General features: G+C 43.3%; 3 protein-coding genes across 3 annotated transcripts in view; all 3 read right to left on the bottom strand.

The window, feature by feature from the left end:
* Positions 1–306: 306 nt before the first annotated feature.
* On the bottom strand, positions 307–5,430 carry LOC308153052 (meprin A subunit alpha-like). The gene is made up of 10 exons (XM_080526144.1): positions 5,362–5,430; positions 5,005–5,122; positions 3,462–3,637; positions 3,018–3,239; positions 2,684–2,818; positions 2,242–2,457; positions 1,345–1,806; positions 888–1,058; positions 654–785; positions 307–421 (listed from the first exon to the last, which is right to left on the bottom strand). Exons 2-9 carry the CDS (start codon positions 5,088–5,090, stop codon positions 664–666), a joined length of 1,590 nt encoding a protein of 529 aa, XP_080382270.1. The 5' UTR covers positions 5,091–5,122; positions 5,362–5,430; the 3' UTR covers positions 307–421; positions 654–663.
* A 3,018-nt stretch (positions 5,431–8,448) lies between these two features.
* Positions 8,449–23,384, bottom strand: mep1a.1 (meprin A, alpha (PABA peptide hydrolase), tandem duplicate 1; the record flags this gene model as incomplete). The annotated part of the gene is made up of 12 exons (XM_080527375.1): positions 8,449–8,498; positions 8,659–8,832; positions 9,228–9,695; positions 15,770–15,985; positions 16,230–16,376; positions 16,898–17,119; positions 17,436–17,611; positions 21,833–21,950; positions 22,559–22,637; positions 22,764–22,804; positions 23,028–23,116; positions 23,338–23,384. 12 exons carry the CDS (start codon positions 23,382–23,384, stop codon positions 8,449–8,451), a joined length of 1,827 nt encoding a protein of 608 aa, XP_080383501.1.
* A 1,254-nt stretch (positions 23,385–24,638) lies between these two features.
* The window catches only part of LOC308154202 (uncharacterized protein), a gene marked incomplete at its 5' end in the record, with an annotated part of 1,573 nt that continues 92 nt past the window's right edge, over positions 24,639–26,119 (bottom strand). Inside the window, 2 exons of the mRNA XM_080527374.1 lie at positions 24,639–25,609; positions 26,082–26,119. The exon at positions 26,082–26,119 is cut by the window's right edge and continues 92 nt beyond it. Coding sequence (XP_080383500.1) covers positions 25,020–25,609; positions 26,082–26,119 — 628 coding nt within the window. The 3' untranslated portion in view covers positions 24,639–25,019. The remainder of the gene's footprint in view (positions 25,610–26,081) is intronic.

Raw genomic sequence — 26,119 nt, 5'->3', positions numbered from 1 at the left:
CCAGGCAGGTTTCAAACCTTAGGCCAAGAGGACATCCTCAAGGTCCGAGGGTGATATTTGAGTTTATATGTCTCTCGCAGGGCTACCTCCTCATGAGAGCATGATTCCAAACCGCCTCCACTGCATGTAACCTTATGGCCTTATCTCCCCTTTACTATAATGTAGTAGCCATGGGGGCACTGGGCATTCAGGTTGATAGTGAAAAGAAAACAACAGTCAAAGATATGTCTGGACTTTGATGAACTTGCTTTTAATCAAGTGAAAACATTACATGGTTGAATTTAAAGTGAACAAACCAGCTCCGGGATCACAGCAGTACAGTGTTTACCATTGCAACTGGTTGGCTTTTCATAACTTAACATAATAATAATAGTTTATTTGAGATGTGATACGCCAGTTGATCTTCAGGGACATGGCTTTTCTGAGGAAATAAGACAACACCAAGGTAAACAGGTGAACACGTGCATGTACTCCAAGTTCAAATTCAAAAGCGTAATCTTAATTTTTTAGGGTAAAAATTAAAAAATGTAATTCAGGTTTAATGGCTTACAACATACACATCATACAATGAAAGATGTAAAGGTGTACAAGGGTGTCATGTGTGTAATGAACATCTTGTTGATGTAATAATTATACTGTATGTTTCTGCTTACTTTCATGTCTTTAGTGTTTAGGTTCCTGAGCAGGCTTGACCTGGGACTTAACCTGGGGCTTGGCCTGGGGCTTGGCCTGGGGTTCAGCTCGGGGCTCGATTGGTACCCTGTCGCCCTTCACCGAGGTCAGATCTGGAAACAAACCACAAAAAATGAACACAGTTGTTAAACACAATCTCAATTTCTTGCGTTCAGTTATGACTCAATCAGCAGTGACGGGAATTCCAGACGCACCTTCAAACTCGATGTGGAGGATAAGGTCGTCATTCTTCAGGTAGTCCCTCTTCTTGAGCTCGGCATGCGTGAAGTAGGCATTCCAGCCCCAAGTCGGGCCGCGGTAACAGTCACAAGATGAATCATATGTCCCGGTCTTAACTGGGTTGTCCCAGAAGAAGGTGTTAGTGCCTGGGGGAATGGAGAGAGAGTGTTACTGCCAAGTGATAATCAAGGGGCATCAGCCAAGTGATAATCAAGGGGAATCAGCCAAGTGATGTAATCTAGATCTAGATCATCTAGGTTCAAGATAATCTATAGAACGAATCATGATTCTGTATTCTCACGATCTGGATGGGGTCAATATCAATTCACGCAATGCACAAAGTGGATTGAAATTCCATGCAATTCACCTCCAAGTCGAAAATCTTAATTGACCCCCCCAACTCTGTGTAAGAAAAGTCATGAAGATCCTTACCAGACAGGTACTGTTTGTGAGCAGTCGTGAAGCTGTAGGAGAAGGACTGCCTTTGGAGGACATCAGGGTCTTGGTCCATAAGTGTGACAGTGACCTGCCTGTACTCTGCTGGCCAGGTCAACGTTGCGTCATTCTCCCCTGAGTTCAGATGGAAGAAGGCCCCGAGGTAACCGTCGTAGTAGGAGTTGGGCAGCAGCTGGATGCTGAAGGAGTACCCCTCGCGGCTGTGGAAAACAGGGCTCTGGATGTACTCCCCTGTGCCGTAGCTGCTGATGTACTTGCTGAAGTCCTTGATCCGCCAGGTGGCGCTTGGACAACGCGTCTCGGTCAGGGTGATGTCATCGACGTGGATCCCGCCTCTGGAGGAGCCTGGCGCTCCTTTGATGCCCTGGAAGGCGTAGCGGAACTTCCCGTCCATCTCCAGGGGAACGTGGGCAATCTTCCAGGATTGGTCGTCGTCACCTTGAGAGTAGATTAGCGGGATTAGCGTAATTGATGGTCCTCGATTCATCGATGATGAATTTATAATCTGGGATAATCTATCTAGGATAAACTATAGTGGAGTAAAGACCATTCATTCATTCATTCATTCATTCAGAAAGATCATCTGTGTAGGATTAGGTTGATAACTTTATCCTATGACGCTCCTAAAATCAGCACCCTTGGCTTTTAGATGAATAAATGACTAACGGACGAAGTCCTGAGATACAGATTACACCTACCTGTACTTCTATACAAAAAAACAGTGCAATGGAGATTCTTCATTGAAAGATGAAGTGATTTAGTCCAGAACTTGCTTTAATCTGTGTCTGGGAATCCCGCCATAAATGTGTTCCATAATTAAACAAACTCATCCAGTACATTTCAGACACTGGCATTCAACACGTGTCTCTCTACCTGTGAAGGTTCCCACTGTCATGGAGCTGATGGTCTTGCCGCTGCCGTCTTCTCTCCTGGCCGAGATCACCAGCCTGTCCTCAAGGCTTCCTGTCATCTTGTAGTAGAACTGCAGACACTGGGATTTCCTCTTGGGGTAGAGGGTCCTAGACTCCAGGAAGGCTGAGTCCCCTGCATTGCCCCCATACGTGTACATGTACATGTCGTGTCCTGTAGCTGTAGACGACACAAACATATAATAATAAATAAATAATAACAACGAATTGACATAACATATTTACTTCAGGATTTACTTTAACAGTTAGATTGAAGTAACTTTAGGTTAAGTTTGGACAATGAAAATGTTCGTTAAAAGTGACGGGAGGCTGACATTGTAACTGGCCTGTCCTCCGATTTCTGCCTCCACCAACTTCCACTGTGACCACGTCCTCAGCAAACCTACCTCCACACTGGCCAAGGAGGGTGTGGTCATCGCCTTGGGTGAGTTCCCAATCCGCATCATCGTTGCGGTTCTGGATCATTCCACAGGTGTTGATGGTTTCAAAGGCACACTGGTCCAGCAGCGTCAGAGAGGAGGCTACATGCAGTAATACAGGTGATGAGGTAATACAGTATGTTTTTGGGGGTATTTATATGCTTTTCTACAGTTCCCCATACTGGGGTGCAGAGAATCAGGGAGGGAGACAGATTGAGAAAGAGAGAGAGAGGCAGAGAGTGAGAGAGATAGACAGAATGCGAGATAAAGGAAGAGGAGTAAGACAGAGAGAGAGACTCACAGCAGTTGTACATTCTGTTCAGCCTCAGCAAGTCAAGGCTGCTGAAGTCATTGTACTGGCCGAGCTCGTTGGTCATGTCTGGGTCTTTGGCTGTGATGGTGGGGTAGTTGGGGTCATTGTTGAACGAGTACGGACCATAGTGCATGATTGATCCATAGTCGTACGGTGTGTTTTGGGGAGTTATGAAATCATCCGCGTACTTGTCGAAATTGTGGTCCATACCTGCAAAGTAAACATATGTGTTATTAGTAAAAGAATAACAGTTGGTGTCATGATGACATGGTATCTGTGTGTATGTTTGTGTGTGCGTGTGCGTGCGTGCGTGCGTGTGTGGGTGGGTGTGGGTGTGTGTGTGTGTGAGTGCGTGCGTACGTACCTGTCTGTATGAATGTGTGTGTGTGTGTGTGTGTGTGTGTATGTGTGTGTGTGCCCCATTGCTCTCACCAGGGAGAACCTGGTCCCACCAGATGTCGACGTAGTCGTCTCTGTCAGTGCGGGACTGTTCGTGATAGAAGCCCAGAGCGTGGAGGAGCTCATGCATGATGGTGCCTTTGTAGTCACAGCCATCACCCAATGAGAGCTGCTGCCCTGTCTGCAGGTCTCCCACCATGGACCAGCACCTGAGACAATGACGTCATGCAACAGCGATGAATGACATCTTGATATAACATTACCCAAGGTTATAACATGATCCTTTGTTATAACATTATCTAAGGTTCTAACATGATCAATTGATTTTGAAGTTGTGATGTATTGATCATGTTATTCTATTCTATTCCAACGTTCACTGATTATTAAGTGTGCTTGCAGTAGCAAGCAGCACTTATTGTTCTTGTACATATAACTTATTATTATAGCAAAATTTGCACCGGTATCTCCTCCCACAGTTTTGGCACTAGGTAGACATGAGAGGTGTCAAAACGTGCGGCTCGTTCCAACTCGCATTGCTATTGTCCGGCGGAAGGTTACGGCATACGGTTTACCCACAATGCCCCGTTTAGCAGACAGAAAATCCCATAGACAATGAATTGGGCAATATTGAAAACGCCACAGCTCGGCCTCTGGGTGACGTAAAGACACGCGGGTTTCGCCAGGGGGGCAGGGTGGTGACCAAAACACACACACACACATACACACACTCACACACACACACACACACACACACACACACACACACACACACACACACAGACACAGACTTTTTGTGGAGAGAAATCGCCATTGAAATTCAATGGCGGAACTTTGAGAACAGAGTGAGCAGAAAACGTTTTTGAACTTTTTGTACACATTTTGCAAACTGCTCCCACGGCTACAATTGTATGTCTATATTCACAATCTTTACATGGAAACGTAGAGCAACTCTTACTGTCACTTCAAATATCAACATATAAGCCCAAACATGAATAGTTTTTACGTTTCAGACGTTTGTTTGAGAGCTGGCCAAAGACAAAAGCGGGTCTGGTCAGAGCACGTTGCCGTAGCAACCACCAACTGTCACTTAACTCTTACAGGTGTCCCTCTGATCGACAGCAGCAGGTAGGGTAAGAACGAGAGGGAGACAGAGAGAGAGGCGCACACGCACACACACACACACACACACACACACACACACACACACACACACACACACACACAGACACAGACACAGACACAGACACACACACACACACACACACACACACAGACACACACAACCCCACAACTTGGCCTCTGGGTGAGCTAGAGGAACGCGGTCTTCGCCGGGGGGTGCAGGGGAGTTAGCTAGCACTAGTTATTTCGGCCCCTGGGTGACCTAGAGAAACATGGGGGGGGGCACTCCACTGCATCCCCGGCGAAGACCATGTTTTCCACAGGAATTGTCGCTGTCTAGTTATTGATTATTATTATTATTATTATTATGATGATGATCAGCTATTGTCTTTATCAATGAGACATAGTGCTTTATGTGATTAGAGTAGCAGACTTCAGTTAGAGTAACAGACTATACCCATCAAGCTTTTGGAATTTGATGAAGGTCTTCTCCCCTTCGTGGGGTTTGAAATCCACACAGGACTTCAGCCGGTACATCTCCATGGCCTGGAAGATCACCCCCTTGGCGTTCAGCTCTGGAGGACAAACACATGACAGCATAATTATTAATTATCTATATTTGTTGATCTAATGATCACACAAGCACAGTGTTTGTCCGATGTTGATTGGCCTCTACTTACACCTGGCATGTGTGTGTGTGTGTGTGTGTGTGTGTGTGTGTGTGTATAACCTTAGCAAGGTTTGAGCTAGTGGAGGCAGGTAGAAATCAGAGGACAGGTAAGGTACTGCTAGGATAAGATATGTCCATGTTTACCAAGGCTGTCATCCAGAATGAAAGGGATGGGGAATGTCCATCTGTATGCTTTATCCACAAGGCCATTGCGTCCAGGCTGGACAAAACACAACAGGAGATGTCGCTGTCACGTAGTTGGTTTTAGACAAAACACACAGATACTCCATACCTATAGACTCAGAGTGACTGTGCAGTTTTGCTGTTTCAATTGATACGTCATCAAGCTTGGCATAAACATGTATTATTACTGTATTACCTCATAAATGGAATAAACCTGTGATACAGAGCAGTAAACTTTATTATGCATACTTGATTATTTATTGCATTGGTCCTATCATTGTTATCTTGCTCTATATCTCTACTCTATATCTTGTAAATCAAAAATTCATAGACAATCCACAGATCAAAATACTGTTGTTACAGAACAGGGCATTTGGCAAAAGCTAAGATTTCCCCCCGGGATCATAAATCCCTCAGTGATGAATGGTCTCTGTATACAGTACAGTACATAAGCCTACTTACCGTCAAGGCCATGTCACCCTCAACAACGGGGGTCTTCATTCCTATTAGAAAATAAAGAATATTAAAATAGTACAAATATTAAAGAGTGGCAAGGGAAATATTCTTAGAAAACATCTTCAATAAATAGGGTATTTGATACATCCATATGTTTTTAAGGGCCTCATCTAGGCTATAACTTTACTGTTTAATGGTGGAATCCCAACTCGAGATCCACGTGCGTAACTATAAATCTGTGGTTGAAGTCAATGGGAAATGTTTGTGCAGCCCACTCCTGAGGTGGTAATCGAACCAGCGACCTTCCGATTGGTAGCCGGCCTCTCTAATCTCTAGGCTACCTGCCGCCCCACTGGTTATTGTATATAAGGGATGAATACAATTTAAAAATTGTGTATGCAGTGATATTTACCTTTGTTGAGGAAGGGGATGTCTCGCCTGAGAGGCTTATCACCATCGATGGCAAAGGCTACAGATAAAAAACAATTTTAAAAAGGTCAGATTATCAAGGACAGTTTTAAAGCATGGACATAATGTAATACAATTGATGAATGCTGTAAGCCTGTATTAGGATATGCAGTGTCTTCAAAACACTCTTGTCATCAGAAAATGTCATCTTGAAATGTCATCAGAGTGAAAGAGTACTTAAAGACCCAACACATAGTGTATCAATGCAAACTACCCGCCAAAGCACCTTTTGATCAATCATGAGTAAAATAGTAAAAAAAATAAAAAATAAAAAGTGTTCTTACATTTCGTTTTGTCAAACTTCCGCCGAATCTGTAATTAAGGGAATGTCAAATTACAGTCATATATTGAGTATACTGCATCAGTAGACAGACACAGAGAGAAAGACACAGACAAACAAACAGACAGACAGACAGACAGACAGACAGACAACAGACAGACAGACAGACAGACAACAGACAGACAGACAGACACACACAGACAGACTGACTGACTGATAAACTGACACTCAGACAGACAGACAGACAGACAGACAGACAGGCAGGCAGCCAGGCAGGCAGGCAGACAGACAGACAGACAGACAGACACCCAGTCAACCAGACAGCCAGGCAAGCAGCTTACTGTGAATCCGGAGGAGAGAGACACAAGTACCAAACAGCACAGAAGGAAGCCCAGCCGTGTCATCTTAAAGTGGTTGAATGCAGACCAACACCTGACACTGCATAGAGCACTTATTAGGACCATTTATATACTCTTAATACAGAAAGACTTCGACCTGCAGGTCAGGTTACATAAGGAAACCTTCTGGGACAACACAATGGATTTACTGTCTTAAAAAATTAATTATTATTAAAGTAAGGGACATTTAGAATGTCAACCTTTGGTTGGAGAACTATGTACAGCCAAGAGTTCAAGAGTGCATCTGTCTCTAGTACCCCAATAACACCACAGAACCAAACTTGGTTGTACCATCTATCTACCAGGGGAGGCTGGTGGAGGTAGAAATCGGAGGACAGACTCATCATTCAATGGAATGAGGAATCGTATCAAACCGTTCTCTGACTTCTGCCTCTATTCAATGTATTACAATGAGCCCGTCCTCCGATTTCTGCATCTTGCCATCCATCAAACTGTGCTAGAATGAACAATACCCTAATTCCCACTACAGAGCCACATTGAGCTAAATTTAATTAAATTCATTGCACTTTTATAAATGTGATTTGTATTATGTGTTGTGTTTATAGTGCACATTCATTGTTGTTTGGTGTGTGATTGATGTGTGAAGCAGCAGCACTTCACTATCCAAGACAAATGTTCCACCAGGGACAGTAAAGTTGATTTTATCTTATCAGATTAAGATATATATTATTAAGAGATAATCAAAGTTCTTTATTGTCAAAGTGACACATAGTGACCTAACAAGTTGTTATGACTGTCTACCATGGCTGATTGGTTGTAAACTATCTAAAACCATCGATGGTTTTATCAACCCATGAAACTGTGTATATGGTGAGCTCAATTCATAAAGTTTTACCTAAACATTTTCAATCTCATGATGGTTTATGTATTTCACTGTGGTCATGTAGATAGAGTATCAAAAGCAATGTGATGTTGATTATTTGTATTGCAATAAATCCCTATCATTTAAGAATAACAAATGAATTAAGCCTTTATTTGAACAATAACATTTTATTTCAAATTGAAAAAAGATTATTTGATCAGTAAAAAACGACAGCTCACATTGTTAAACAAGTTCAAGAACAATGAACTCCAGAAAAACAGTACATTGTTCTATCGTGAACCTTCCCAGAACAAAATGAAATGACATTTTATTGATCAAATTCAACCATAAAATAGCATATTATTGCAGTTTCTGTATTCTGTAGAATGACGTTGATTGTGCTGCCATTATCTGTGCACTCTTTAAATTCCAAAAGACGGCAGATTCTGTGAAAATATCAAATGAAAATGTTGTCAGTGATGATCAAATCATGACTTGTATAAATGCACTCATGAAAATGTACATATCAATTAACTGTTAAAAATGACTGGAGATTAATGTAAATTTTAAATAGCTTAAAAATAAATCATGTACCTACCCTCTGTAAAAATCCATTGGTGGACTCACTCCTGTGGTACAATAGGAACCTCTGTTTTTATCAGGGATGTTATATCTATAAAGACACAAAAAACACTGTTATCATTCAATCAATTCATATGACTTGTGTGCTATATGGATAACACTATCGCATATCTGGCAGGGGTCAAACCCTAATAAAAGTATTGTAAAACTGGTGGTGTGTGTTATCTCACACTCTGTCCGCCTGTACTCACCTTCGAAGTCGACGAAGATGATGAGGTCATCGTTCTTCAGGTAGTTACGTCTGCGCAGGTCAAAGTGTTTGATGAAGTTGCGCCAGCCGCGGGACTCTCCTCTGTAACACTGACAATCGACATCGAGGGTCCCCACCTTGGACGGGTCGTCCCAGTACGGCTTCCCCTCTGAAGCTGGGAGACAGAGAACCACACATGTTACTATTAAAGGGACACTCCTATAAAAAAATAAAATAAAAAAATACATGATTAGTGTACATTTATAGTACGATTTAGGCCTTTGGAGTGAAAAAAAGCAGCATCCACACATCTGTGCGAAAATTCACTCCATTTGATACTCCAGCACCTCAGCTAAGTCTGATTATGAATGAGCAGTGGTATTTTCACTATTACGATTTAGGCCTTTAACATTGCTGTTATAGATGAGAATCTCTAATCTAACGCTAAAAGCTGAGGTGTATTACAACCACAGATGACACAGTTGTCCTAACCATATATGGTTTACTGAAAACTCAGGTGGGATGAAAACCTCTGGGGAAAAAAACTCTGAAAACTCTGGGAGGGCTTACTCGTGTCCGCTGCATTCGTGGTGAGGCTGCGAGCCGACGACATCCTCAGTTTGATGTCCGGGTCCTGGTCCATGACCACGAGGGTGGCCTGGCGGTTCGCCGCGGGCCACTGCATGACGACGTCATTTTCCCCGCTGAGGAGGTGGAAGTATAGGCCGGTGTAGTCCCCCGTGTAGTCGCTGTAGTCAGACTTGGGCCTGATGCGGACGCCGTAGGCATAACCCTCCGGGCTGTAGAAGCGAGGGCTGTCCAGGAACGTCTCGGGGGTCGCGGTCTCCATCATCTGGGAGAAGTTCTTGATCGTCCAGACTTGGTTCGGACAACGGGTCTCTGTCAGGCTGATGTCATCGATGAAGATTCCTCCCTGGGATGAGGCGGGGTCTCCTCGGACGCCTTGGAAAGCGTAGCGGAACTTCTCCCCCACCTCCATAGGAACGTGGACAATCCTCCATGTGTGGTCGGAATCACCTGGTTTAAAAATAAAACCAATGTCAGGATACACTTTTACAACACTTTTTTAACACTAGGAAAGCCGTGAGGTGTCATCGGGCACCAGTGAGTACAAAACAAATTCTACCTTTGCACTCGATCAAATGTCAGGACCCTCCTTTCATGACTTTTCCTAGATATGTGCGTTCTACCACCCAGCATCTTTACATTTTCAAAATCGAGTTAGTATAAAGCGATTTTGCAGTATTTCTGTGTGTGTCTGTGTATTTGCCTTGGAATTCGGCTGCACTTCTCTTTTATATCAGCAGAGGTAGCAAGGGGGCACACACTGTGCTCAAACTTCAGGCTTTAGTGCTGAATTAGATATAGTGGATAAGACTGATAAGTATGTTACATAATGTGTTTATATATAGGCTATATATAGCAATAGGGATACATAAGATATGTATATGTACAGACAGTTATGAAAATGATAAACTGTACAGTTTGTACTATCCAACTGTATAAACTGTACAGTTTGTACTATCCAAGTTCCATGCAATAGTGATAAGATATTATGATATGTGTAGCCTATGTACAGTTATGAATTATACACTGCACAGTATGTACCTATCAAGTTGTGTGGTGCATGCATAGCTACCGCAGCAAAGTAATTGCAGTAGCCTATGTGACGATCCACACTGGTACTACCAGTGGGCGCCAATCATCTGTTGTCTTGTTGACCTTCTCTTTTGGTTCCAGATGGGCACAGGTGGGGGTGATCATCCTGATTGTCCCAGGAACTTTAAGAGGGGGTCAAATTGATGGACTCGGTCTCTTCCTGGTCAACCAGCAGCCTTTTTGGTTGTTGTTACTATTTACTTTAAACATTATTTCCATTTAACATATTATTCTTTAATAAATCTCCTATTATTGTTACCCATGTGTCGTCTCCCTTTTTGTCACCTTGTCCTGAGCCAGGCAAGCGTAACAAATTGGGTGCTCGTCCGGGAGTGAATTTGGTGAGAGCAATATTCTCTCCCTTTTCATAGTTGATATTCGGGATTGGATTGTTGGATTTGTCCAACTCTATATTGGGAGACCCGCATGGTTATTGTTTATAGTTATTGGGTTTTGGTTGGATTGGATGTAATGTATTGTTTAGTATATTTGGTACGTTGGTTTGGGTGCTGGTGACGAGGGGGAGCTGGCCGTCCGACTGTACTGACAAGGACGTAACTCTTGGTATTGGCTGTGATCTTCGGCTGGAGTTTGGTGAGTGCTGTGTTCTATGCAAAGCAGAGAAGGATAGGTAGGGCGGGTGGTTTAGATACCATCAGAGCTATACGTGAACCCCCGTGCTAGGAGTAGAAGCGCTTAACGCTTGTTTATTGTTTTCGTTTGTTATTTTTGGTGTGTTGAACGCGGGGGCGCCACCAGGCATTTGCTTGGTGGAAGAGTTGCATGTGAACGCACTGAAGACTAGCTGAGTGGTTAGTCAGTCATTACTGAGTTAGATGCGGGGCAGCTCTTACGAAGTATGTTAGTTACTTTTCTGTTTTGTATGTGTGCACAGTTACTCGCTTTAAATGGGCTGAAAATTATGGCTGATATGGGAGTAGTTTATAGGAGGAGTTTGTAATAGGAGGGGAGATTCCCGTTTGTTAGGGTTGGTTAATATTGGTTATTTGATTATATTGAGTTATGGATATTTTTGAGGAGTTTGTGGCAGCTCCGTCGGTCGATGGATTGTTACAGTTAACGAAGGAACAACTGTGGAAGGTTGTGGAACATTATGAGGTTAAGCTTGAGGTGGTGAAAGGCCGAGCAAAGAAACAGGACGTAGTGGAGACTTTACAGACTACGTTAATTAATAGGGGCATACTAAAGGGTAAATTGTCTGTCCCTAAAATATCCGTTGGGGTTGCATCTGGGTCCACTGAGTTAACATTTGATCAACAGAAGGAATTGTTAGCATTACAGATGGAATCACAGACGCGAGAGCGTGAATTTCAGATGCAAGAGCGTGAATTTCAGACGCAAGAGCGTGAGTTTCAGGCACAAGAGCGTGCGAGGGACAGGGAATTGGAGTTGGATAAATTGGCTCTTGAACGGGAGCGCCTTAGGTTGATTGCTGAGGGAAAGTTATCTGACGGTGGAGTTGGCGATTCGAGTAATTCTAAGAGGGATAATATGTCTGTCATGGTTAGACTGTTGCCAAAGTTTAATGAAAAAGATCCTGATGTATTCTTTTCACTGTTTGAGAGTATTGCCGACGATAGGGACTGGTCTACTTCAGACCGCACTGCATTACTACAGAGTGTGCTTATTGGCCGAGCTCAGGAAGCTTATATTGCTCTTAATGGTAGAGAGAGGAAAGATTATGATACAGTTAAGGCCGCTATCCTTAGGGCATATGAACTTGTTCCTGAAGCTTACAGACAGCGGTTTAGAAAATGGAAGAAACATGACAAACAAACTCATGTTGAGGTTGTAAGAGAACTAACCAGCCATTTCAATCGTTGGTGCGTGGCGGTAGAGGTGAATACTCTGGAGGATCTGTCAAATTTGATTATTCTGGAACAGTTTAAAACCATTGTCCCTGATCGCATTGCCACTTACGTTAACGAACACAAGGTGAAAACAGCAGGTCAAGCCGCGGTGTTGGCAGATGAATTTGTACTGACTAATAAGAGTCAGTTTGGTGAACATCGTTTTCGTAGCGAGGGGAGCCGTAGACAAAATCCGACCGTGACTGACCTATTGGTAAATCGTACACAATTCCCTAACGAAGGTCCTGGTTATTCTGTCCCCTTTTCAAAGTCGGAGCATGGCAGTCAGAGTAGAGTAGATCCTAACTCGACATGCAATTATTGCCTTGAGAAGGGTCACTGGAAACAGGAGTGTCCTGTCCTAAAAGGAAAGAAAACCTACAGTGGGAAGGGGGGCTCTGTTAGACCGTTGGCTCTTGCAGTGCATGCTTGTGGGGCAGCAGCAAGAGTGTCTGGGGTTGCCGAGGGGTCTCCCTTTAAACCAGGGGTGATGGCATCCTCAGTACCCAGCCCACCTGCGGCTACTGAGTTGGCGGTGGCACTACAGGGCTCTGTCTCCATACAGATTAGCGAGGAGGATCCTGATTTTGGTCCGTTTATTACTACAGGTTTCGTTTCTCTGGTGGGTAGCCCACAGAAAGTGCCTGTCCAGATACTTCGTGATACGGGGGCTTCAGAATCTTTTATATTGGAATCGGTTTTAACATTCTCTCAGGAGTCAAGTGTGGGGACCAGCGTTTTGATTAGAGGGATGGGGATGCAGACTTTGTCTGTCCCCTTGCATGAAATTGAGCTTTACTCTGATCTGGTCCAGGGGGTAGTAACTATTGGTGTTCGACCCTCTCTGCCTGTGGTGGGTGTGGCAGTCATTTTAGGAAATAACCTGGCTGGAGGAAGAGTGTGGAGTGATGTGCCCCCACCTCTGGTTGTTAGTTCTGGGTTTACACGGCCAACAGGACCCGACCTAAGTGTGAAGGAGTTTCCTGAGGCTTTTACTGCCTGCGCCATGACTCGTGCTATGAGTTGCATGGACCCTAAAATTGATGATGGTAAAGAGTCTGATAAGTTCACTCCTGACAATTCTGTTTTTCAGTTTCCTGACCTGCCGCCGCCTTTGTCTCGGAGTGAGTTGATTTTAGCCCAACAGGAGGATCCTGAGCTGAAGCTACTGCTCAGTGGGATTCAGCCTAAGGATGAGCTGGAGAGCTCTGAAAGTGGTTGTTTTCTCTTGGAGGATGTGTTTGTTCGTCAATGGCTTCCTCATAATGATTGTTCTGTGAGTGACCCAGTTTTCCAGGCAAAATTTACTGGTCCCTACTCTGTTGTACGACAGGTGTCCGGACAGAATTATTTGATCGATGCCCCTAGCCGTAGAGGGTCTACACAGACCACAGTGCATGGGGTGTCTCCATCTCCGTCCACTCCTGTGGTGGCAGCAGGAGGGGAGGAGGATGTGAGTGGGCCTGGAGACGGTGTTTTGCGTCCTCGGCTTAAGACCATGAGACATTGGCTGATTTATGTGTTATTGTTTGAGTACTGTTTGGTTTCTGTTTGGCACTGGTTTGGGCTCTGCAGCACTTTGATGTTTATGTGGGAGGGGGGGGTCCCATCCAGTGGTCGTTTGTTCAGATCATAACCCCCTGACCTTTTTGCATACTTTGCAGAGTCCGAGCCAGCGCCTTACCAGGTGAATCAATGCTGCCGGTCTAAAACTCTTGTCCTTAATCTCTCTTTCTCTTGCTCCTCCCTCCTTAAATAGAGCTTTTCCAGGTACCAGGAATTGCTGGAGGGTGGGCAGGTTGTAGGGGAGGTTGGGATTTGACGATTAGGCTGTGTGGCAGAGATCACCGTTTTCTTTGCCATAAACTATTGTTATTATTTGTATTATTTGTAATCTGGGAAACAAATTTGCAGAGACCTTTTTAGTAGGCCTCTGTTTTAAGGGGGGGGGATGTGACGATCCACACTGGTACCACCAGTGGGCGCCAATCATCTGTTGTCTTGTTGACCTTCTCTTTTGGTTCCAGATGGGCACAGGTGGGGGTGATCATCCTGATTGTCCCAGGAACTTTAAGAGGGGGTCAAATTTATGGACTCGGTCTCTTCCTGGTCAACCAGCAGCCTTTTTGGTTGTTGTTACTATTTACTTTAAACATTATTTCCATTTAACATATTATTCTTTAATAAATCTCCTATTATTGTTACCCATGTGTCGTCTTCCTTTTTGTCACCTTGTCCTGAGCCAGGCAAGCGTAACACCTACGTTTGATTATGCATGTACTCATCAACGAATATTATATAACAAACGGATATTTATAATATTGTATATAATGTATTTTTTGTATATCACTGTAGAACACGGTGCTAGACCACTGGACCACCTCAGGCCACCAGTAATAACCATAATTGTGGATTACTATTTACAATTAGTAGTCTCCTAATCTCGCTACAGTTTGAGCGAGTCTGTAACTACTTTCGTTTCAGCCCATTCTTGCCTATAGACAACTGTACAATCATTCATATTGAGTTTATTCACCCAATAAAGTAAAGATGAATAATACTGCCCTTCACCTTATTATCAGATGTTCATAGACCTGTGTCGGCAATGATAATAATACACAACAGGCAAGACGGTTGTACCATAGATATACGCAGATTAATATTTGTAGATTCGTTTTCGAACATTAGATAGACCTAGTTGATTTTGGCAACATTGTAGTAGCCAATTGCAGAGTGTATAAATTATTTTGTTTGTTTGAATCCTCACTGTGTTCATGTTATAATGTTTAGTGAACAAACAATTGTTGGGTGTTTGCCACAAATCGGAATTCTCTTGCCGTGAAATGTGTACATCAAATAACATGATGTCGGCGATCTACTAGAACTGCGGGACGACTGCAATGTAGGCTACCATATATATCTGCCATATCATACCGTTTTATATTGAAAAATATGATGGTAAATAAATACATGTGGGACCGATGTATGATATGGCAGAGGTGTGGTGTGTATCAGTCTGTCTCGTTCCAGCGAGTCAACTCGTGTTGACTCAATAAGACATTATGCGCTCTGCGCTGCGGACTACATTTGATTATGTAATCATCAACGAATATTATATAACGAACGGATATTTATAATAGGCCTACAGTATATAATGTATTATTATTTTTATTCTGAGCAGTCCCACTCATAATAAAATACTGATGTTCTCATAATATAATTATAGATATAGCCTAGCTAAATCGTGTAGACTGCTATGGAGGCATATTGAAACATATTCTGATAAATAGGCTACATGTGGGATGGAGGTAAGTTGTGGGATGGCAGATATATGTATGATATATTATGGCAGTTTCTCGCGCCTGTCCCGTTCTGTTGTTAGTACACACTCCCCCATTGTGAAGAGTGGTCGTGTGATTCGACACCTCTTCGCGCTAAAAGTAGGTAAAAAAACGTCGCTGTTCTAGTGTTAAGTAGCTAAAAAACGGATCAGTACATAGGCTACATTGACGAACACATCAATTGGTGTACTGCATGATAAAAAGAAAAGAAAAGAAATACCCCAAATGGTGTGTATTTTCTTTAGTCTTCGAACGGTCCCGGTCCCGTCATCCATCTTGACCCAGATCACCAGTCTGTTCGCTGCGCCTCCTGTCATTTTGTAGAAGAACTGCAAACACTGGAGTTTCCTCTTGGGGTAGAGGGTCCTGGACTCCAGGAGAGCTGAGTCTTGGGCCATCCCAGTCCCAGTGTTGAAGTGCATGAAGTAACCTGCATCTAAAACACAGCAGAGCTTTTCAACACACATTCAAAAAATCTTTATTGAATTGAATTGAATTGAATTGAATTGAATTAAATTCATCTTTATTGTCTCGATATGTCTTTATTGTGGTAACATAAAAGTAGGCCTACATTAGCTGGAGCTTAGAGGACATTGCTTTGCCCTTAAAGTGATAACACTCATTCACATTACAAACTGCCTATTCGAACATGGGGTGATGTAGCATGGTTGAACCCTGACCTCTGCATTGTCCAAGGAGAGTATGATCCTCTGAGCCAACGCTGCTCTTGGTGTGGACCCAGTCTGCATCGTCTGTAGCAGTCTGGATCATCCCACAGATGTTGGTATACTCAAAGGCACACTGGTCCAGCATAGTGAGAGGGCCGGCTGGAGATGGAGGGATGGAGGGGTGGATGAATGGATGGATTCATTAATTATCATAAAGATTCTTTGGATTAGGTTCCTCAACATTGGCATTTGCATCAAGATACAAAATCACAATAATAGATTTAAGTAAACTAAGTAATAATAAAGTAATAAAGTGATGAAGTAAGTGATGGTAGTCATACTACAGCTGAACCAGTCATTCTACAGTGGAATCAATAGTGCAAAATGCTGTGAAAAGTACAATAAAATGAAATACAATATGATACAGTACAGGTATCCTTCTGGATAGGAGCCAGGAGAAGACCAAAGGGGTTTAAGGGGACAGCAGAACTCTGTGGGGCAGTTAGTGGAAGCCAAGCAGTGTACCATTATGGGGTCAGGCTGAGTGCAAAGCCTGGGCAGTGTGAATAGCTTTTTTTCACAAAACACTTCACAAAAGCTTGGGTTGACAAAAACAACGGTATTATCTACAGTATGTTCTCCTATTTCACAATTCTGACACACAATAACCAAACACTTACAGCAGTTGTACATTCTGTTCAACCTCAAGGCGTCCAGCTTGCTGAAGTCCAGGTACTGGCCAATGATGTTGTTGAAAGCTGGGATGTTGGTGGTGATGGTAGGAGTGCTTGCGTTCACGTTGAAGGAATACGGACGATAGTGCATGACAGACTCGTAATCGTAAGCCGTGTTCTGATCAGTGATGAAATCGTCGTTGTATTTGTTGAAATTATGTTCCAACCCTGTAAAACACCATAAACGTAATTAAATTCAATTATGTCTATGCTGTTTTACAGGGCTGGAACATCATTTCTAAAATAGGTAATTATGTACTAAAGGTAATTCGTATTCCACTTTACTGCCAGTGGCCATTGAAAATGGAGCAGTAAAATGGTATAGGAATTATGTTTAGTACATAATTACCTATTTTAGCAGACACACTTTTAATATACAGCATATGTTAATTACTCAATGAAGGACAACAAATCTTCAACATAGAATAGTTTCAAGGGATCAGTTCCGGGTCAGCAATATCAACCGATGGGCTGGCGGGCTGACCTGGGGTGACCTGGTCCAGCCAGATGGTAACGTAGTCGTCTCTATCCATGCGAGACTGCTCGTGGTAGAAGCCCAGGGCGTGAAGGAGCTCATGTTCGATCACAGCCTTGTGGTCACAACCTGACCCCAGGGACAAGATCTGGCCCGTCTGCTGGTCTCCCACACTGGAGAAACACCTGGACAACACAGATGGATGGATGGATGGATGGATGGATGGATGGATGGATGGATGGATGGATGGATGGATGGATGGATGGATGGATGGATGGATGGATGGATGGATGGATGGATGGATGGATGGATGGATGGATGGATGGATGGATGGATGGATGGATGGATGGATGGATGGATGGATGGATGGATGGATGGATGGATGGATGGATGGATGGATGGATGGATGGATGGATGGATGGATGGATGGATGGATGGATGGATAGATAGATAGATAGATAGATACTTTATTGATCTCTGAGGGGAGATTGAGGAGTTACAGCAGCTCACATCAAAAACTACAACAACAAAATAAAGTGACAATAGAATAATAGAATAAAATAGCTATCTGAAACATTATATACAGTAAGAACAGTCCAGTATGATTCAACATCTCCCAGCCTGACTCTGATCTTCCCGATTGAGCCAGCCGGAGGCAGAGTTAAATTAATACTAGTGTAGCCCAGCTACTAACGTGAGCTATGAGCATTTCAATAAATAAGTCCATTTAATAAATAATCATCATTTCATGGTTATGTACACGGTTATTAACGTTGTTATAAGTTTATAATGTGTACTTGTTTACAAACTCTAATGTGAGTTCGCTCATTGGTTATATGTCATTCATTCATTTCTTTATTTCATTGGTCCATCGGGAAGAGCTAGCCAATTAAATGTATGCTGAGAGAGAGGGGCGGGACTTTGTACTAATAGCGTTAGGTTGCGTGTCAGAATGTTTGAGGACCTCGTCGAGTGAAGTAAGACTTGTGTATGCTGTGTGTATTAACAATTCGGGAATCAACGAACAGTTATTCTTTTGGATGTTGGTGCACATTGAAGCTACCAAAGGTAAATACATATGTCTGGTGTTTGTTTATAAGCTACATCTACTCGTTGTAGTATGTTATATTTGACTGTAGAGCTAATCGCGGCTAGCGGTTAGCTTAGCATAATTACGTTAGCATGTTGCTAGCCTTTGCTGAGTGATACATTGTTTCTAGCTTTATCAAAACGAAATAGCTATTGGATTTTGTAGCTCGGTGTATTCTGTTAATTCAGAATTGGAAGTCGAGAGACCCAGCAAAAGGAAAGCTCTTCGTTGGACAACGGAGACCGTTTCCAATCGCCTGGGGTAACTCGAGACCGTCCATTGAATCTTCGCGTCAGTGTACTTCAATCATTCTCCTGCGCTCGTGGGAGAGCGCTGGACCTCATCCCCCCTCATCTCTGCCTCTTTTTACACCATCTTTCAAACCCCTCGTTTACCTACGAGTTCCCCACGAGGTTACGTGAGTACTGAACCACGCACAAGCTTTTGTTTGGGCTCGTGTGGACGAGTGAAGTGGCCATAACAGTTTCAAGGCCCCCCGCTCACAAGCCACGTCAGCTGCAACGGTAACACTGGTTAATGGACTGAGTTACAGAGTGCGTGTGGGCCCACCTTTTTATTTTACTGAATGATATATTGTACAATTGTGAATCCTTTGAGTTGACTTTGAGTTTATTGGAAACATTACATTTATTTCCTTGAAAGGAATTGGAATAGGCTTTGAGCCTATATTTGGTTATGTGATATTGTGATATTGTCTGTTGACATTGTATTGTGAATATTGTCTATTGACTTTGTATAACCTTATAATTGACTACCAACACTTTAAATTTAGCATTTAGTAAATAAATATATACCCTTTGGTATTTGATTTTCAAGCCACTGTGATGTGTCATAAACAGGTAATAGGCAATTCATATTCAGATGATTAAAACATAAATACATTAAAAGGATTAAAAAGGAAGTCCTATTTAAAATACTTCCACATAGTTAATGGAGGCACTGATCGTCATAATTTGAATAGTTTATTATTACAGGTAATACCGGCACTTATTTAAAATAGAACTCAGGCCCCGCCCATATGGCAGGGGTTACACTGAATACTGAATGAATAGAGATGAATGTTTACTGTAGGTCCGGTCAGTAGAAGGGAGCGACTGATAAAGGGGAGGCTGGTAGAGGTAGAAATCGGTGGACAGGCTCATTTCATGGTAAATAATGCATGGTAAAGCCTATGGTGGAATAATATGCCTGATAAGACATTTTATTTTATTCCTTCACCTGACTGAAGTCAATAGACAGACTGTTCTGAGTGGAATCAACACACCAACAACCCCATGCTATAGAAACTGATTTCTTCAACTAGTCCGGGCCCACATAGTCACACGCCTCCCGCCCAACCTGGATCCATACCAGTTCGCCTACAGAGCCCACAGGTCCACAGAGGACGCCATCGCGACGACTCTCCACTCCACTCTATCCCACCTGGAGAGGGGAAACAGCTACGCGAGACTGCTCTTTGTGGACTTCAGCTCTGCCTTCAACACCATCCTTCCAGACAGGCTAGTGACCAAACTACTAGACCTGGGACTATCACACTCTATATGTGCATGGATCAAGGACTTCCTGTCCGACCGCCCCCAGAGGGTGCGGGTGGGCTCCCACACCTCCACAGCCCTCAGACTCAGCACTGGGTCCCCCCAGGGCTGCGTGCTAAGCCCCATCCTCTACAACCTCTACACCTACGACTTCACCCCCGTCCACCCCAGCAACTCCATCGTAAAGTTTGCAGACGACACCACCGTGGTGGGCTGCATCTCGGGGGGGGACGAGGCGGCGTACAGGGATGAGGTAGAGCAGCTGAGCAAGCTGTGCAAGGTTAACAACCTGCTGCTGAACCAGTCAAAGACCCAGGAAATCATCGTGGACTTCAGGAGGAAAAAATCTGAGGTCCAGCCCCTGCTCATCGACCGAGGGAGCGTGGAGAGAGTCTCAACCCTCCGATTCCTGGGGGTGCACATACAGGATGACCTGTCCTGGAAGAACAACACAGCAGCCATCATCAAGAAGGCACAACAGCGGCTCTTCTTCCTGAGAGTCCTCAGGAAAGACCACATCGGACAGGAGATGCTGGTGGCCTTCTACCGCTGCGCAGTGGAGAGCATCCTCACCTACTGCATCTGCAACTGGTTCTCCAGCTGAACAGCCGCAGAGAGGAATGCGCTACAGAGAGTCGTGAGAACGGCCCAGAAGATCACCGGCGCCCCCCGCCCCTCTCTGGAAGAGCTGTACAACACACGCTGCCTCAGGAAGGCCTCCAAGATCTCCAGAGACCCATCCCACCCTGGGTACGAACACTTTGCTCAGCTGCCCTCGAACAGGCGGTTCAGGACCATGTTCGCAAGGACAAACAGACTGAAGCTCAGCTTCTACCCCAGGGCCATTCAGGCCCTGAACACAGCAAAGACCTAGGTTCTGGGCCCTGGACAGTCTGGACGGATTGATGGCAGCTGCTGGATTGAAATCAGGTGTAGTGCTGAGGCACAAATGTGTACATTTCAAGCCTGCAAACTGCGACACTTTAAATGAATGTGCAATAACACTATGTGCAATATGACAACCCTAGGGTACATAAAGTTGCAGAGAATAGGAAATGTTAGAATAGGTATAGCATAGCATAGAGTACAGCACAAGTGTTTTATTTGTATAGTATAGTATAGTGGATAGTGTACATAGCCTTTATTTATGTAAACCAGCTCCTTTCCCTTCTTGTTTTTTTCTTTTTTTCTTTCCTAGCACCAGCGGAGCCCCCCCCCCTCCCAAATGTTGTTGTTTGGTACCTGCACTATATCAATGACAATAAAGACCATTCATTCATTCATTCTTTTGTATCCTGTACAATGAAACCAGTTCCTCTGCTGAGACTAAATATCCCTGCCATCCCTGTGCCTGGACGTTCAGAGAACCTTTGACTGTCAAGACAGATCTTGACACGCTGTAAACCTTCTCCTCTTGCAAGAGTATATATTAAAAATACCTTTCCTATGCAATTTGAAATGAAGCAGGCTGCCTTTTTGATTTTATATTTAGATACTTAAGAAATTCTATAACAAGCCTCCGATTTCTACCTCCACCAGCCTCCATTAGAATTGTATCACTACCTACTGTAGCCTTACTGGAATCTGACAACAATACTGTTTACTTCTTAGCCTATGCTTTAGCTACAATATGCAAATACAGTACATTGACTGAGAGATTCTTATCTAGGCTGCCATGATAAATGAAGACACAGGAAAGCTGTCGAGTGTCTGTGTAAAAGCATTGGGCATTGAAGGATCACTTCTCAGTCTGTTCTTACCCTCCTCTTTTCTCAAATTTGATGTATGTCTTCTCGCCTTCGTAGGGCTTGAAGTCAACGCAGGACTTCAGGCGGTACATTTCAAACGCCTGGTGGACAGCACCTTTGGCATTCAGATCTAGAAGACACCAAGAAATCAAGATCTCCATATGGTTTATCACTCAATCTGAATGGATACTGTACCTCAGTGTCACGTGTAAATAAGGGGAGGCTGGTGGAGGTAGAAATCGGAGGGCGGGCTCGTTGTAATTCATGGAACGGCATAAGGAATGGTATCACACACGTGTTTGACACCATTCCTCATTCCATTCCATGCATTGGCATCCTCTGATTTCTTCCTCCACCAGCCTCCCCTTGTGTGAATTAATGAAAGCACCTGGACTCTATCAAATGCAACATGCATCCACTGTCAGGACGGCAGAGTCACTCCCTTTCGTCCGTTGTAGACTGATGACCCATCTCTTCAGGCTACACCTTAACTGTCACTCCTGAGACATCTACATTCCCTCTACCCCCCTGTACAGTTTCTCTACTGTTAATAATAAAAACGTCCTTCTTCTAGCATTATGACTGCCAATGGCCCCTGGCCCAAGCGTAATTACTTTTTCCTGTCATGACAGATGGATAAATGATTCACTTTCTTAGTCAAATGTATTTGTTGTAAGTCTCTTTAGATAAACGCGTCTGCTAAATGTCAAAACATGCAATTAAATATAATCCACTCACCCAAATCATCAGACAGAATATAAGGGATGGGAAACTTCCATCTGGATGTAGTGTCAATCACGGCATTGCGTCCTTCTGGCTGTATAACAGATACATGGAGTCATATAGAGGTTATAGTAAGAGGACTTGATAGAGATTAACAAAGGACAATATGAACTGATGATGAGATAACAACATGTTGATAACAAAATGGCAGAATACTCACTGGAATGACGATGTCCCCTTCAATCAAGTTGGCGTCTCCTCCTGTCGTACCAAGCACAATTATACAATAATTAAAATGTATTCATGTTTTGCACACCACTATCCATAAAGTTACAAATATAATTATTTCTAGAATACCAAACAGGAAACTATTACTTTTTCCTGTAGTGTTATTACTATGTTCTAACTGCTGGAAATCCAACAATTAAAGAAATATTTTTTGGTGAATTACATTTGTCCCATAAATTAAGCTGCTCTAACTCACCCAAGTTAAGGAGGACGTTTTCATCTTCACCATTTTCATACACCTCTGCATGAAAAAAGGAAAAGTCATTGCTCAAATGAAGGTACTGACTACTGAGGTTTGAGTTTGATTTTAAATTAAAAAGGTATTGCTTGACATACCATGGACACCAGATGACAAGGAAATCTGCATAACAACACGTTTTTTTACACATCACATCATTCAAATAACAAACTGACATTTTTTGAACATTTATTCAGATTACTACTACAATAATAAAATACATATTTTTAGACGAGGAATTTAAAGGACAAATGCACTTACAGCATACGAACTGGTGAGCGCGACCAGCACAGTAAAGAGGAGCAGTCTCTGCATGGTGGATATGTTGAATAAAGCTGAGACCAGTCTCTCCCTTGGTATAACTGTGGGCTAGAGGGAACCTTGAGCCCTTGATAACAGTTTATGTCTCTGAGTTTATGTGTCCGATGGTAAAGAATAATTGAAGGCCTTGACTCCACATTGCTGCTGACAGGTGTATTTTCTTTTATGAGCAGAGTACCCACGATGCAGCTTTGTATTTATAAACAACAACGAGAGCTCAGGGTTCGATTTGCAGAGGGGTTTAAGGGGTGGGACAAACATCCCCATAACAAATCAGCCCCCCACCTCATATGCTTGTAAAAAAATAATCAAAATGATTTATGTTGGGCAACCCCTAAGACTAGTTAAGCACCCCCGAGAGTAAATGCATAATTCAAACTGTTACGCTTTGTCCATAAAGGAGGGCTAAGTACAGAAGGTCCTTGGTCTTACAAAGTATCCTACAAGCTCAGCACCAGCTTGAAGGAACAGCTGTTCAGTGGTTATGTAGACAGACAGAGACTGACTGACTGACAGATAGATCCATCCATCCATCTACAGTATCTATATAACCACTGCACAGCTGGTCCTTCAAGCAGCATTGCAAGACTGTGTCCGACACCATCTGTTGAGACTAGAAACATGCTTTATAAGTGGTTTATATAGGTGCATCTAAAATAAATAAAAAATATTGTGGAAAAGTTCATTATTTTCTGTAATTTAATTAAAAAAGTGAAACTTTTATATATTCTAGATTCATTACACATTAAGTGAAATATGTCAAGCCTTTTTTTTAATGTTGCACACAATACTTGGTCTGGGCTCCTTTTGCACGAATTACTGCATCAATGTGGCGTGGCATGGAGGCAATCAGCCTGTGGCGCTGCTGAGGTGTTAGGGAAGCCCAGGTTTTGATAGCGGCCTTCAGTTCGTCTGCATGGAAAGTTGACTGGAAGGGAAATGTGTGGTAGGAAAAGATGTACAAGCAACATGGATGACCTCTGCTCCGGATCCCGATTATTTTTTACTACCCAGGATCAAATCGAGCTGGCCAATTGTGATACAACTCACAATCAGCCAGATAGATCTAATCTGGGTAGCAAAAAAGAATCAGGAACATTCTGATTCTTTTTTAACAACTGAGATTCAGCCAAGGATTGCTTTTATCAAGGTTTGTGAAGTCTCTCCAGTCCATCAGATCTGCAAACGTAAAAGCGTGTTCTTGATTTTTAACATGTCAATTTAGACACTCTTTTCTATAAAGTATTTATTTGTTATCAATTGACTTTACAACATTCAAACAGGTATAGTATAAAACTGTGAGTATAGAACAACCGGGCGGCTATGGCTCAGGAGGTAGAGACGGTGTCTCATGATCGCAAGGTCAGCAGCTTAGTGGTTCGAACTCCAGCTGGCCACGTGTCGAGGTGACCTTGAGCAAGGCACTGAACCCCTAATTGCTCCAGGATCGCTGTCTATGGCAGACCCCTTGCCTAGAGCATAAAATACCAAATTCCAACAATTGACTGACAAGTTGATTACATGTCAATAAAACAATTATCATTATTATTATTATTATTATTATTAAAACTGTGGGTAAGGGGATAATCAGGCTACATAACACTTTACAAAACAGCTAAAAAACAGAGACTATGCGTCATTGAATTCTGCATCATATAGGAGTTGGTGTATTTTCAGTTTCACAGCACTCTTCTTTTTGTAAGGCAACCTCCGGAGGTACGGGAGCAAGCTGAAAAAGAACATCTCATCCTCAATGTCCTCCATCGACCCCCCATCCCCCTGCCATCTCCTCTTCCGCCTGGGCCCGTTGGAAACTGGCACGCTGTGGGGAGAGGGAGCCGTCGAAAAAGGGGAGGGATCATAATCCTGATCTGCTTGATCACCTTCGACCTCATGGATGATAAAGGCTGAGTTATCGTCCGTGGTAGTGGCACTTTCCCCATTCCTCAATTCCTCTTCCACCTCCTCTCTCCTATGTTTTCTCTCCTCCTGTCTTGACGGCTTCTCCTCCTGGTCCTCCTCCTCCTCTTGGTCTTCTTCCTGGTCCTCCTCCAGGTAGTACGTGGCTGATTGGCTGGGGATGGAGCGCATGTAGGGGGTGATGAAGGCCAGGCTCCTGAAGTGCCTCCAGGGTCGAGGTTTGTCTCCGGCGGCCATCCTCCTCTGCAGTCTGATGAAGGTGTCTCTCAGGCTCCTCCATTTCCTACGACACTCATCCTCTTTCAACAATAAAGAGAATAGATTAGATTAGACTTTATTGTCATTGTAGAGTACCAGACACAAATGCAGTGAATTTGGGTGAGAATTAAGAATTGTTAGAGATCTAGCCTAGCAATGAAAACAGACATTTTATTTTTGAAAGAACTGTACACAGAAACATCTCCAACTAAGCTAGTCTATTCAAATTCAATACTATTGTCTGTTATGTTTAATTACACATAATTCAAATTCCTTCATGTTTCCAACCTGTAACCTATTTGGCTGAGATGACGTTGCATTAAGATAATTGGAGGCGGTGAGACGTAGCTAGAACTCGAACAAAATGGCTAGGTAGCTTTTGATAACATTGCACATTGCAAGAGAAAGTTTTGGGGACAGCAGTACTGTAGCTAGCTGATGTCAGCTACTACTACCACACTACACTACCGCTAATGCAGGAGCTAGGTAGCTAGCAACACATTAGAACCTTACCCGACAATCCCGACTGCAAACTTACAGCCCTCCATGCC

Source organism: Nansenia antarctica, assembly GCF_963989245.1.
Source record: "Nansenia antarctica genome assembly, chromosome: 3".
In the NCBI taxonomy this organism is placed as follows: Eukaryota; Metazoa; Chordata; class Actinopteri; order Argentiniformes; family Microstomatidae; genus Nansenia; species Nansenia antarctica.
The sequence above is the reverse complement of the archived record's forward strand: the minus strand, read 5'-3'. Positions and strand labels throughout refer to the sequence as shown.

What these genes read in the sequence shown, in the direction of transcription:
- LOC308153052 (XM_080526144.1), bottom strand. Translation starts at nt 5,090, where the DNA reads ATGGAGATGTACCGGCTGAAGTCCTGTGTGGATTTCAAACCCCACGAA. An exon ending in GAACAGAATGTACAACTGCT is followed by an intron (nt 2,819 to 3,017) that starts GTGAGTCTCTCT and finishes TACTGCATGTAG; the next exon opens with CCTCCTCTCTGACGCTGCTG. An exon ending in CCTCCTTGGCCAGTGTGGAG is followed by an intron (nt 2,458 to 2,683) that starts GTAGGTTTGCTG and finishes TGTCGTCTACAG; the next exon opens with CTACAGGACACGACATGTAC.